This window comes from Gossypium hirsutum, chromosome D12 (genome assembly GCF_007990345.1).
Source record: "Gossypium hirsutum isolate 1008001.06 chromosome D12, Gossypium_hirsutum_v2.1, whole genome shotgun sequence".
In the NCBI taxonomy this organism is placed as follows: domain Eukaryota; kingdom Viridiplantae; phylum Streptophyta; class Magnoliopsida; order Malvales; family Malvaceae; genus Gossypium; species Gossypium hirsutum.
In genome coordinates, this window is record NC_053448.1 from 840,886 (window position 1) to 854,838 (window position 13,953).

Sequence of the window (13,953 nt, forward strand, 5' to 3'; positions counted from 1 at the left end):
TTTTGGTGCATTAAGCAGACAAAGAAACATGAATTTTGGGCTCTGCTCTTGTCTGTGGGAGGTCTGTTTTTTTCTTCAAAACATGCTTCCTCAATCCTTAGTGCTACCATTTTCGGAATTAGATCGGTATTTAAATTAATCAGATCACTAATAATTCAACTAATTTATGAGTCAACCAATTTAACTCTTTATTTCAATCCGATATTTCGATAAAAATTAATTCACAATTTTATATACATGTCATATATATAGTTATGATAGGTTTCAATGGTACCGCTTCACTTATTGACGACGTTACTATCCTAGCTGGACATTGCCACCCTGTGTCCAGTCCACTCTCATTAGTCACGTGATCCCTGAGTCCCTGGATCAACCACCGTCAACCGACCCTACCTGCTGACTTGTCTCCCGAACCTATCCCTCTGCCTTCCATGTAGGCTTGAACAAACCCTTTATCCCTTAACCAAAACATTAAACAACAATAAAGAAAAGTAAAACAAACATTTGCAGTTTCCTTCATCGGTGTTAGAAAATACGCCGTCACCGTTGTGCTATGCATCTTGTCTAAGAAGCCACTAAAAAAAAAACTAAAGAATAAGATAAAAGTTTTGGTCTTTTGCTTCTGTTTGAAGCCAATCTTTATTTAACTTCATTAAGTTATATATAATCTTTTTGATGCTGATAGTTTTTCGCCATTAAAAGCTTTCACGTTTGTATCCCCAACGAGAAACCGGTCCTCTTCTCTCACGTAAAACCTACATTTGCCAACCCGAAAGCCTTCCCTTTTGGCTTTTTCTTCTTATATAAACCACATTGCAATTCCCTCACCTCTTTGCTTCACTCAGATAAACTCGGGTCTTCTTAAACGAAGGAGGAGGATGCATGTGGTTTCTTATGCTCTGTTTTTAGTTGCTCTGTTTCAATGTAGATTCTTGGCTTTTGCAATTTTAGACCCAATTGATTTTTTGGCTTTACAATCTATTAGAAAGTCTCTCCATGATTTGCCTGGCTCTAATTTTTTGGCTTCCTGGGATTTTACTTCCGATCCTTGTAACTTCGCCGGCGTTTACTGTGCGTCCGATAAAGTAGTAGCTCTTAATCTTGGTGATCCTCGTGCTGGTTCGCCGGGTTTAACTGGAAGGATAGACTCGGCTATTGGTAAACTATCTGCTCTAGCTGAGTTGTCTATTGTTCCGGGTCGGATCTATGGGTCGCTGCCGGAGTCAATCTCGCAATTGAAGGGCCTTCGTTTTCTTGCGATCAGCCGGAATTTTATCTCCGGGAATATTCCAGTGACTCTCGGTCGACTGAGGAGGCTTAAAACGCTTGATCTCAGTTATAACCAACTCACCGGTGGAATCCCGCGTTCCATCGGAACCATGCCGGAGCTCACCAATGTTATTCTTTGTCATAACCATCTCTCCGGTTCGGTTCCTCCATTTCTCTCTCATGTCCTAACCCGGTTGGACCTCAAACACAATGCCCTCTCCGGTTCGCTAGCTCCCTACTCCCTCCCTCCTTCTTTGCAGTCCCTCTCCCTCTCCTGGAACCGGCTTACCGGACCGGTCGATAAGCTTCTATCACGGCTCAACCACTTGAACTACCTAGACTTAAGTTTGAACCAATTCACCGGTCCCATCCCGGGCCGTTTGTTCTCATTCCCAATCACCAACCTTCAGCTGGAAAGAAACTCGTTTTCCGGCCCAGTGCAACCGACTGAACAAGTGACGATACCGACCGTCGATCTGAGCCACAACAGATTGTCGGGTCACATATCACCAATGTTCTCGACCGTACAGAATCTCTACTTGAACAACAACTACTTCACCGGTCAAGTCCCGGCCAGCTTCGTGGACCGGTTATTATCCGCCAGCATAAGAATACTCTATTTGCAGCATAACTATTTGACCGGAATCGAGATCAGTCCGACGGCGGAGATTCCTCTGAGGAGCTCGCTATGTTTACAGTATAATTGCATGGTGCCGCCGGTCCAGACAGCGTGCCCGTTGAAAGCCGGTAAAATGAAGACTAGGCCTACCTCCCAGTGTAAAGGATAGAATTGGTCATTTGAGCAATCTTGTGGAGGGTACTTTTGGAAAAAAGAAGAAGAAGAAGAAACAATTAGGATAGAATTTTATTGATTTTGTGGGTAAAAGGTGACAATAAGTGAGGTTGATACATGAGAATTTAGAGACTATAATTTTGTGATATGCAATATTTTGTAGTTTATTATGTACTTAATCACCCTTATTTATATTAAACTAAACTACATTAATACTAGTATCAATTTTGGGGACAAGTCTTGTGCTTGTTTCATGTCAATATTATTGGTTAGCCCACATTCCCTACTCACAACTGCCATTTCATTGGTAGTTAAGCATGGGTGAAACTAGAAAATCTTGTTAGAGGGAGTCGAAATTAAATTGTAATTAATACATAAATTTTAAAGGATTAAATCAAAATTTTTATATTTTTAAGGAGAGCTAAAGTAATTTTAAAAATTTTAAAGAGATTATATAAAAAAAATTTCATTTTAATAGGGGCGAGTCCCTGTCAGCCCCCTAGTGTCATCACTGCCAGTAAGTACTAAGTTTTGAGTTTTGTGGACCTCAAAAATAAGTGTTTCGTAAGTAAAGTTTGAGTTTTGTGGACCTGAAAAATAATTTTAGAATAGCTTTATTTTTTTAAAAAAAAATTAGTTAGTTCGAATTTAAATTTAGTTGAAATTCAATGTAATTATCAAATATCAGATAATATTTTTTTATTTATTTCGACAACACCCAGATCGATACAATTACAAAAAAGCATTTCTTATATTTGTGTTCATGTTTTGAAGGAACGTGAGTGGGGGGTAAAATAAAGTAAAACTTGGGGCTTGTTTGAGAGTTGAGCAGCTTTCCAAATGCACGAGGTTGGGCAAAAAAGAGAATGGAACAATCATCCAAATCATGCCCAAACATAGATGAAATGTAAACTCATCATTGGCATCGACAATGTAGTTGGGGCCAGCTTAGCTTCACCAATCAACTTACGTCTATTAGTTTTGCAGCTCTCCTTTTCTCAACACCTCATAATTCCTTATATTTTTAGTGATAAATATTTCTTAAATAAAATCTGTGATTTACGAATATTCAAATGTATTTCCACACTGGAAGTGGTCCTCATACGTTACCTACACATTTGTCCTCTTCACAACGAGAACCAAAAAACCAAAAAAGTAGTTCTTTCTCACCATTTTTATTTGCTTAGTCTCCTTTGGCAATGGACCAAATGAGTAAACCACTAGGATTAGGTTTGATGGAGACTGAAGATAACATTATAATAATATATATCAGTGCCTAGGCACATGGAAAATACCATCCATGGTGATAGATATCGTCCCCATCAGTATGTATCATTTTAATATTTATATTAATATTTTTATATATGTAATTAATTAATGTTTATTTGCATGTTATATTAATGTATTTTGTGACACCTATTTCATAGTGCATATACTATACCACCAAATCTTATCGTTTTCTTGTCAACATTGTCCCCTTTGGGCTGCATACTTTTCTGCTATGGAATTTCTGCTAAACAAGACCTAATAAAATTACTGTAAATTTGCCTCTTAGGTGTTATAATACATGCACAGTGATGTGAGCATAAATAAAGAGACATGGAAATAACACTGTAAAAGATTATAGTATAAGGTAGATGATGGACCATCACATTTACCCATGAAACAAATCTGATAAAAGAAAATCATAGAAAATGACATATTATGCAAAGTGCCTGAAATTTTTGGGTATGGACTGTGGGAGTTGTTGGTATTGTCAATTGTGATTAAGCTTTATCTAGTATATATATTGCCCTCTTTTTCTTTTAAAATATTTCTATAAACGATATTTTCTAAACAATAAATGTTAACTCTGCTCTAATTTAGTTTTATTTAATTTTTTTTTAAATACAAAGACTAAATTGATCGATTTAATAATAGAGGGAGTAATTGGATCAGATTCCTATAATAAAAAGACCTATAAAGTACTCATATATAGTAGAATTTTAAGACATCAATATGATTATTAAGTCAAACTTATAACAATATGGATAATTATGGTGAGAATTAATTATTACAATAATTAATTTTGCTTAGGCATTTTCTTCTTACTTTTTCAATCTAAATTGTCTGCAAAAATGTTAAACTAAACTACCTATAAATGGTGGCCCTCATAGTCTTTGTCCCCCACTAATCATTATCAAGTTTAAGTCTTTGGTTATTGAGAGAAAGAAAAAAAAAGGTCATTTATTGTGTTATTATCCATCAATTTGCCTAAGTAGGAGCCCTTATCTCTCACATGTTCCCCCCACTGATTTTCAAGTTTCAATCCCCAAAATATTGCCTCAATTTTATCTTAAAGTCCAATTGGGATGAATACCCAATGCTCTAAAAAAGTACACATATACATTTACAATAAACAAGTTTTCTCAATGCTAAAATGGTTAGTCAGTCACTAGGCTGAAAACGAAGCCTAATAGCACAAACTACTTAAGCAGAATATGTTGTTGGATAAACAACGAAAGAGTGAACTTTCCTTTTGACTTGCATGATGCATAGTGGGTATTGCTTTATTCTAGTATAGTATGTCTTATTCCATGGGTGAGGGCTAACTTTACATTATATCCAATAAATAAACTAGGTAAATTTGTTGTGCATTACGTCAAATATAATCAGAATATAAAAAGACCCGAAAATAGGGTAAATATTTTCAGTTTGACTTGTAGGTTAAAAGGATGGCACTTGGTTTGCTCCACCGTCCAAGGTTAGGTTTTTATTGCGTTTCCCATACGCACACCTAATTCCGGATTCTAGCAAACCAAATTAACCCTTATTTTATGTACTTTTAAGTTTTATGGCACCCAGAAATGTACTCCATTGTAATGCAAAGTAGCAGAGAATAAAGACTTGGTATCAACTTTAGCATGCCTTTTTCTTTTGTGTGTTTTTGGGTACAATGGTAGTGTGTCTTTATTTGTGTAAAACTCTTATATATTCTGTCTGCAACTAAACTCTGTAAAGGAAAAGTAAATACCAATTTCTTTGATGGTAAAAAGGGTCATATTTGCAAATGAATGACTTTCATTCTTTCATATCAAATGTAAAAGTAAGACCAAATTTCCTCCCATTTTAGTTTCTCTACTGAAAAGATAAAAATTTTACGGTAAAATAGTCTATCCGTTAAAATTTGGTGTTTATATAGAAGATAACAAATTTAGCTCTCAACTTTTATAAATTTATTCAAATTGAACCCTACTTTTTTATTGGGAGTAAATTAAAATTTTTTGAAACTAATAAGAGTCAAAAAGACCTTAGTAGCAATTAAAAAAAAAAGCTAATTAAGCCCTTTTAATATTTAAAGATAAAAAAGAAAATTGATCCTTGCTTTCTTGGGTTGCAAAAAATTTATAATTTTAAAATTTTTATAACTTTTTTTATAACTTTATTATTTTTTATTACTTTTAAATTTTAAAAGGGCTTAATTATTTTTTAATTTGTTACTAAGACCTTTTTGACCGTTTAGCTTTATTAGTTTTAAAAAATTTTAATTTACTTCCAATAAAAGGGTAAGGGTTAAATTGAATAAATTTGTAAAGATTGAGGGCTAAATTTGTTATTATATATTATATATAAACACAATTTGTCTATTTTTTAGTAGAATGGCCAAAATGCAATCTAGGGTATAGTACAGGGGTTTTGTGGCACTTTTACCCATATCAAAAGGAAAAAAAAAAGATATTTTATTTAGGCTTATATGTCAAAAAGCCCTTAAGAAAATACAAAAGAATCAATTAAGCCCATGTATTAAATTCACACTCAATTAAGCCCCTGTCATTAACAAAAAAAAAATTAAGCCCTTCCGTTAATGGTTTCCATCATTCACAACATTGGTTGTTAAATAAATTGACGAGCCAATTAGATAGTGGCACATGACCATTTATGATTTAGTATAATATTTTCCCATAAAAATGATTAAAAATAAAAAAATATAAGAAAACAAAAAAATAGAATATATTAGAATATATTGAAATTGATAAAAAATTATAAAAAATAATAAAACTTATAAATATTATAAAATATGAAAATCTAATAAACTATAAAAAATTATGAAATTAATAAAACATATTTAAAATTTTATAAAAAATTATTAAAATCCTTAAAATTATTTAAAAAGTATAAAAAAATATTAAAAATATTAAAATAAACATAAACTTATAAAAAGAAAAAGAAAATTTTGAATTGGACCGGATTAGTTGGTCATATTGGTTAGACCAAGATCGACAAGGGTACCGGTCCAAAGAAAGTCATTAGATCAGTAGAACTGTGAGTGTGAAGCAGTTGAACCAATTTCTTTTATTTTTTTAAATGTTTTATTAAATTAAATTAGAGAGACCAATCGAACTAGCAAACCAATTCGACCACTAGTCTAGTTCTGAAAACATTGGTCAAAAAATTCCATTCTGACATATGCTAATAGTTGGAAAATAAAATTTTGGTTTGATAGTATCTAACTGTAGTAAAAATCGTTTATATCGTACGATACTTAACAAACAATTTTCAACATTTCAATATCTAAACTACTTTATTGTACTTAAAAAATTAGAGATAAAAATTTTAAAATAAAATAATAATTTATCAATAAAAATTAGAGGGTCCAACAATTATTGGTTCATTTATAGAATATCAAGAACATTTTATTCAACATAATAATGACTCTAACGATCTAATGACTATTTCCATTATCCAACGATTGGTGTGATGCCATGTGCTCACTATGATTTTAGGGGTTTAGGTGATTTTTTAAATATTTTTTTATGATTTATTATAATGTATTATATTATTTATAATTTTATATCAATTTTAATATTTAATAATATTTTAGAATTTATTATAATATTTATAAGTTTTTATTATTTTATTATAGTTTTTATAAGTTTATATTAATTTTAATATTTTTAAAATTTTATATTTTTTATATTTTAATTATATTTTAATGATTTTTTTTTATTTTTAATCATTTTATGGGGAAAATATTATATTAAACTAGAAGTTGCCACATGTCACAATTTGATTGGTCCATCAATTTATTTTAATAGTGAATATATTTAGCCATGAATTCCGTTAATCGAGTGGCTTAATTGATCATTTTTGTTAACTACAAGGGCTCAATTGGGTTCGATTTTAATAAAGGGGGATTAATTTATTTTTTGCATTTTCTTAAGGGCTTTTTTGACATATAAGCCTTTTATTTATTTATAAAAGTATTTTTAAAAAAATATGTATTTGCTAATCTAATTTATCATTTGAAAAAAAAGGTTAATATGTAGCTTACCCCTAAACATGTCCACAAGTACTTAGTTGGTACCTGAACTTGTGCTCCATTACCCAGGTTGATATTTTCACACTAACATCGTTAGTTTGTGATGATGTGGCACTGATAGCCAATCTAGAGGTGAGTCATGGCATCTTCTTAGTATTCCATGTGACGAGCATAAATTAAAAAAATAAAAAATAAATAAATTAATAAAGAGTATAATTCTTTGCTCAGGTTCATTCTTGATGTGAAAAAAATCATATATATTTATAAATTCATATGTTTTAATTTTTTTTTTGGAATTTATATATGCTACATGTAATACCAAGAGGCCGCCATATGTCACCGATCAATTAGTAGTGTCACGTTAGCATAAACTGTGGTGTTAGTGTAAAGATACCGGACTAGGTGACAGAATACAAGTTCGAATGTCAATTAGACCCAAAAAAGATTTAAATAATTTTGGACAAATTTAGAGTACAAACAATATATTAACCCTTAGAAGAAACAATGAATGATCCAAAACTTAAATGGGCTTAAGAACGTGGAATAAATTCTTAGTGGGTGGACGCATGGTATGTACGGCCCACCAGTTATTGGTATGGTAAAAGAAAGTCCGGACCCAACGAGTTTAGATTCGACTGGGTCAGGTATGTCTAATTCTCCGGTTAGTCGGGTCGAATTAAGTGAAAATCCACTCCGTCTCAGGATAATTATTAAATACTTGTTTAAAATGTATAATAATAAAATTTATATTAATATTTTCTCTAGCATAATTATATCCAGAGAACAATTAATAGTAAATTAAAAATTAAAAACTATTATTCTATTTTGATAAAAAAAATATTTTAAAATTAAAAATTATGACATTAAGTTGAGTTGGAGTTAAGTATAACTTTGAATTTTCAAATCAGATTCAAGGTAGATAAATTATATTCAATTGAGTTGAGTTGAGATCAATTTATGTTGGATGTATATCAAGCTCGGATTGGAGCGGGCAAAAATTCACACTACCCCATGGCTATCTCTATTTTGATGTAAGAGAACTAAGTAGAATGAGAAATCATAATCAGGTCCCAACTCATTTGGTCATTAAATTATCAAAAAAGACCATTATTTTAACGAAGTAATAAATATTAGTTTAAAGATATTTTTATTTATTTTTATATAAAATCCAAAAAAATTAAATAGTTACGAAGAAATTTAAACCCAAATTTTAGTAAGGAAATATTTGCCACTCCACCTTATTTCTTTAGTTAATACCAATGTTTTTTCAATTTAGTATTATAAAATCATATAATATTTATAATTTATCCATGAAGATAATTTAAATATTATAAAATTCTTTAGCAAAACAAGGGAGTTGTATGGTTTATTTATATGCACTATGCAACTAAAACTTTTTATACATGGATGTGTAATCATTTCGTTAAATGATTACACCTTATTGGATAAAATAATGTAAGATATACCGGAGCTGCTACTTAAAAAAACATGTAGATACAGTTATCAAATACCGTATACGTAGTATGATTATAGCTTACGGATCGCCGCCTTCAATCGTAATACTGCCTCCTGACTCTCCTCTCGTTCGCAAGGACCGGCGCTTCTCCGTTACCAGGGAATTCCCACTTAACCACGTCCCCGTCCCAAGAGGAGCTGACCAACACAGGGTAATGCGGGTGCCAACTACAGTCTCTTACTGGTGATGTATGGTGCTTCAGTACCGCAACTTGGGCTCCGGTGACCTGTACGGTATAACCATGTTATTACTCTCTCGCATTTGGTATTCATGCAATGGATAGTAACATTATGTTGCCGTCATTTTGTCAGCATAATCACTCATGCATGGCATCAAATATCAGATGGCAATAGACATTTTTCGTAATATATGAAACCGATAACAAATTGAATCCAACAAAGAGCATTGTAGTCTTAATATCTACAGGATATGTCAATGCTGTATGCAACAGTGACGACTCTGAAGGCACCCTATAGGAAAAGCATATCACATTTAGTTACTTACCACATCATAAATATAAACCCGAGAATCATGAGATCCGGTGTAAATGTACTTTTGGCCCGTGCTGCGATAAAACATTTCGAGAAATTGATGAAATGTTAATCAATACTGTAATCTGGAACCAACAGTTAGATAAAGAAAACTGTATTGTTAATTTGACTAAGATCGAGCAAATGGAGAATAAGAGACCTCACCTGTATTCGGGTGAAAAATAACAGCGAATAAGAGTGCGCAACACTGAGTGACCTTTATAAGTAGCCACTGATCCATCACTTGGGTGTTTCAAATCTCTAGCCTGTGGAGGGTAGTCCATCCATCTGTAATCCCATTCGAAATTCCGATACCCTAAATTGCTGCAATAACATATAAAAATGTCGACTCCCGTAAACTCAATCCATTGCATGTAAACTGGATGTTGCTTTAACTGAAAGTAATCTAGTAAATTGAATTCAAAATCCGAACTATTTTTATGATCAAACTATCACTGGAATTCAAATTGATAAAAAAAATAAATTCTCTTTACTAGAGCATGAACAGGACATACACGTGGAGAAAATCTAAACCATGCATATCAGAAGCCAAAAAAAAACATACCAAGAGGTATCGGAGGACATTTTCCGGATATCCCAAAGCTTGATAGTCTGATCTTTACCGTTTGATATGAAATAACGACCATCCCCACGACTGTCGAGGAATGTAATACCTTCCAAGTGTCCCACCAAGACTCCTGCCGGCTTATCTTTTGCTACAAAGCAACGCCTATCCCACACCTAAACAAAATCAAAATATTAGTGTTAGTGAAAGATTAGCAGTGGCCTTGGAAAAATATTGTACATATGGAGGAATGCATAATAAACGGAATATAACTTTGGTACGTAAGAGAAAAGGATAATAATATCTATGCATTCCATGCATTGGAAGACTTGAATCACCTTGCAGAGGTTATCATCACTCCCGGAATATATCAAATTGCCGCTTTTATCGGCAAAGGTTACCGTGTTAACATCAGCCTGCAAGACAAAACACAAATCAACTTTTAGGTCCCCAGAGATTATAGATCCAAATAGGGAAAATGGTCACCGCATTACATGTAATCTTCCGACATTAGAGTGGGAAGTACGCCAATGCAAATTAAATGAAAAAAAATCCAAAATAAAGCATTATACTTATTGAATGGATCTTGAAAAAATACATATGTTCTGAGGATATTCATTCCCTTAATTCTCTTGTTCATGCAACACTTGTGCGCATCAATGCCGATGCATTACAAAGGCAAGAGTTAAGACTCCAAGTCATGTCCATATAAACTTAAATACAATCACAAGTCAGCAGAGGCAACTTCCACACATTTTATTACCAGTCACACATTCGAGTTTGTTGGTCACAAAGACAAAGTATAAGCATAGCAGCAAATATAATCTTTAAAACTGATAGTGGATAAAATGATAGTTATGATAAATCAACAATATCCAAGCAATAAAATGATCATAAAACAACAAGTTTATCATATCGAGAATACAGGGGCAGTGAACCAACCGTGTGTGCCATAATTCGAAGGGAAAGCTTGTTTGCTTCCAGATCATAAACATATATCGAGTCATCACTGCTTCCAGCCACAAGTTCTCGTCCATCAGTTGAAAATTTCACGGAGAATATTCCAAAAGAATACCTTCGATCATTAGAAGAAAAGTCCAATCCTTCGTGGATCTCCTGAAAAACATTAGAACTCCAAATGTGTAACTGAAAAGGTTATTGTCGACATAAACAATGCTCGGATGAATACAAAAAAACATCCCCGAATCAAAATATTTCATGTTGTTCAACTTTAAACCACAAATGCTACCCCCAAAATTACGAGCATTCTACCGTGACATTTGCAAAGGATTCCGTGGTAGAAGACCCAACATTAACAATGTGAACTACAGGCGACATGCTGGTATAAACCTGAAATAAAGGAATAGAAATTTCATTAAGATATCTGCAAAAAAAAAAAAAAACATTTAAAGCCATCAAAAAACAAATCTATTAAGACATTCATTCTGTTTTTAGAGTTGGAAAGAAACTAATCCAAGTTAATGCCTTAGTTTCATATCTTATAAATTGTTACAAAATGATTTGCTCGAATAATGATGGTTGCATTTCAATGTAACAGTATCCGGTTCAAACTCACAAGGTACCGCTGATCCGGAGAAAGGGATGTGTCGGTAACTGTCCAACGCAAACTTTTAGCAAGAATGTTCTTTTGAACTTTCCAACCTCTATCCACATTGTATATCCTAATATTGCTTCCCTGAAACCAAACATTTACAATCAAATTAAATCGAAACACATTACTTACTATAATCCAATCAATTCAATATCAAGTCAGTTTCATTTGGAAATAAGACACCGAGCAAAAATACCTGAAACCCGGCAACAAATAGAGAACCATCAGCTGAAAATTGAGAAACATAGGCCCGACTGGTCGTCTGGTCCACAAGCCAAGGACCATTTACAGGCAAATACCTGCTAAGCATGTGACAACGATCCGCTGACGAGAACCTTCCCTTTCCTGAATAATTACTTTCTCGACCTGCCAACATCCTCACCGGGGAAACAGGTAATTGCTGCTTTCCGGGCACAAGTTGATGCAGTCGATCATTAGGCCCTGATCTGAGGTTTGTAAGCTGGGAAATCTCGTCATCTACTTTAGGAAACAGTTTGCCGGGCCTAGTACTGCTACTGGCTTCATGGACGGTATTACCGCCATCGAACAACTCGGATTCTATCTCTAGCCTACTCATGGCGTACCCCATTTCATCAATGTCAACCCCACTGGCTGTAACAAACATTCTTTCAATATAAAAGCAACTGCCAATATGTTCTTATCACTAATGCACACACGTATCTGCTAACCCTTCATGCCAAAGTACAATTTTTTGGGTTCTTAACAGGTCAAACCTGAAAAAAAACACCAAATACAAATTGGGTAAATGAAGAGTTTTAAAAAGATAAGGACAAAACATGGATTTGTAATAGACAAACATTCACATGATCAACGGTCAAGAGAATGAACTTTTGTCAGAGTTTGACCAAATTTAAGGTCACTTCCATCCATACCCAGAAAAGGTGTAAGAAACCCCAAAAAAATGACAAGTTTTTTTACTCTTTAATTAACTAAAATTCACATGCTTGTATAGCCTACCACCATGAAATTTAAACCAAACCCAGCTCTTGAAGCAAGGCGAAGTGTGAAGTTTTACCACAAAGTCGAACCGTTTGCACATGGCACAAGATTTATACAAACAAAGATTCGATCATCAAACAAAAACAAAACCCAAACCTACTTGAACATAACAACAAACAAGACAACTGAAAACTGATTAAAAAGGAAAAATAAAAGGCTTAAAGAGCTTAAAAGTGGATAAGACACAAATGAAGCTTTACCTATCTTGGTTCTTTAGATGCTGCTGCTGAGATTCAGACAGATTAGGAGTTTCCCTTTGCCAACAATTGTTTTGGGGAAAATTATAATTTTGTTTTTTCTGGGGGTATGAACTGAGTATGGGGATTGTTGATGATTGAAGTGGGTGCAATAAGATGGACCTGATTGATTCAGTTCCTGACACGTATCCGTTTGACATGTTGAACCAAAACTTGTTCTTATGTACATCATTCCCCTCTGCATCTCAACAGTAATTAGTAAGAGTTGACTTTAGTTGAATGGTATAATTTTTGGGTGAAAATAACTGCCAATCCTTCAATTTAGACCTTCGAAATCTGCATCTTACCCACTTATTTATACCATATATTTTATAAAGCAAGTAATGTATTTTTCAAGTATGGATGATTTGAGTAGAGAGATGGACATCTTATGCACCTTTTTTTTTTTAAATATCTTTGTAATATAGTTAAATTATCATTTTGGTACATGTATTTTTTTTTATCAATTTCATTTATGTATTTTCATTTTGTATATATGTTACTTACTTGTATAATTTTTAGATAAATTTTTTTTTGAATTAATCAATAATATGTTGTCATAAACATCTTTTGCCCTCCTCTTCTTGATTGAATTGGATTGGAATGTGGATTTTCTTCTGAACGAGTATGGTGTTCGTTAAAATTTATGTAAGTTCTTTAGTTTCTTCAGAGGTTTCTGTAAAGAACGTTCAAATTCTTAAACTTGTTTATGAGTAGAATAGCTCGGGGTGACTCCTTTTTTATAGTATTAATTACTTGAATAAAAGAAAGTTTTAGTAGAATTTACTTGTTTCATTTTATTGTTCTACAAGAATTTAAGCTCTTTTATTTATTATTTGTCTCTTATTAATTCAATTCATTAGAGATAAAATAACCATTTAATATTATCACTTAATTATTTTATTTTTAATTAGTATTAATATAACTTTTAATTATTTATCTCTTAATTAATTTAAATTATAATTATGATATTGATACGATGTTATCAGTTTTACCCATAACTTCGACTTTATCCACAGTAATCTCGACTTGACATGCGATGCTTTTTAATTGATCCAAAAATTTCACCGACTACACTATATTTATAAAGCTTTTATATTAAAACCAAGTGAG

At 32.8% G+C, this 13,953-nt stretch overlaps 2 protein-coding genes across 3 annotated transcripts; one reads left to right on the forward strand and one right to left on the reverse strand.

Moving 5' to 3' along the window:
* Positions 1-616: 616 nt before the first annotated feature.
* Positions 617-2,280, forward strand: LOC107936856 (LRR receptor-like serine/threonine-protein kinase SIK1). The gene has a single exon (XM_016869630.2). It carries the CDS (start codon positions 879-881, stop codon positions 2,055-2,057), a length of 1,179 nt encoding a protein of 392 aa, XP_016725119.1. The 5' UTR covers positions 617-878; the 3' UTR covers positions 2,058-2,280.
* Positions 2,281-8,664: 6,384 nt separating this feature from the next.
* On the reverse strand, positions 8,665-13,001 carry LOC107936901 (LEC14B protein). 2 transcript variants are annotated; one of them, XM_016869685.2, is made up of 10 exons: positions 12,805-13,001; positions 11,781-12,318; positions 11,549-11,668; positions 11,245-11,322; positions 10,915-11,088; positions 10,311-10,388; positions 9,973-10,148; positions 9,573-9,731; positions 9,382-9,442; positions 8,665-9,103 (listed from the first exon to the last, which is right to left on the reverse strand). In XM_016869685.2, the coding sequence occupies exons 2-10, from the start codon at positions 12,207-12,209 to the stop codon at positions 8,912-8,914; spliced, it is 1,467 nt and encodes a 488-aa protein (XP_016725174.1). In that variant the 5' UTR covers positions 12,210-12,318; positions 12,805-13,001; the 3' UTR covers positions 8,665-8,911. The 2 variants fall into 2 exon arrangements, with proteins under 2 accessions (XP_016725174.1, XP_016725175.1); XM_016869686.2 differs by having other exon boundaries at positions 11,781-12,196; positions 12,805-12,999.
* Between the last annotated feature and the right edge of the window lie 952 nt (positions 13,002-13,953).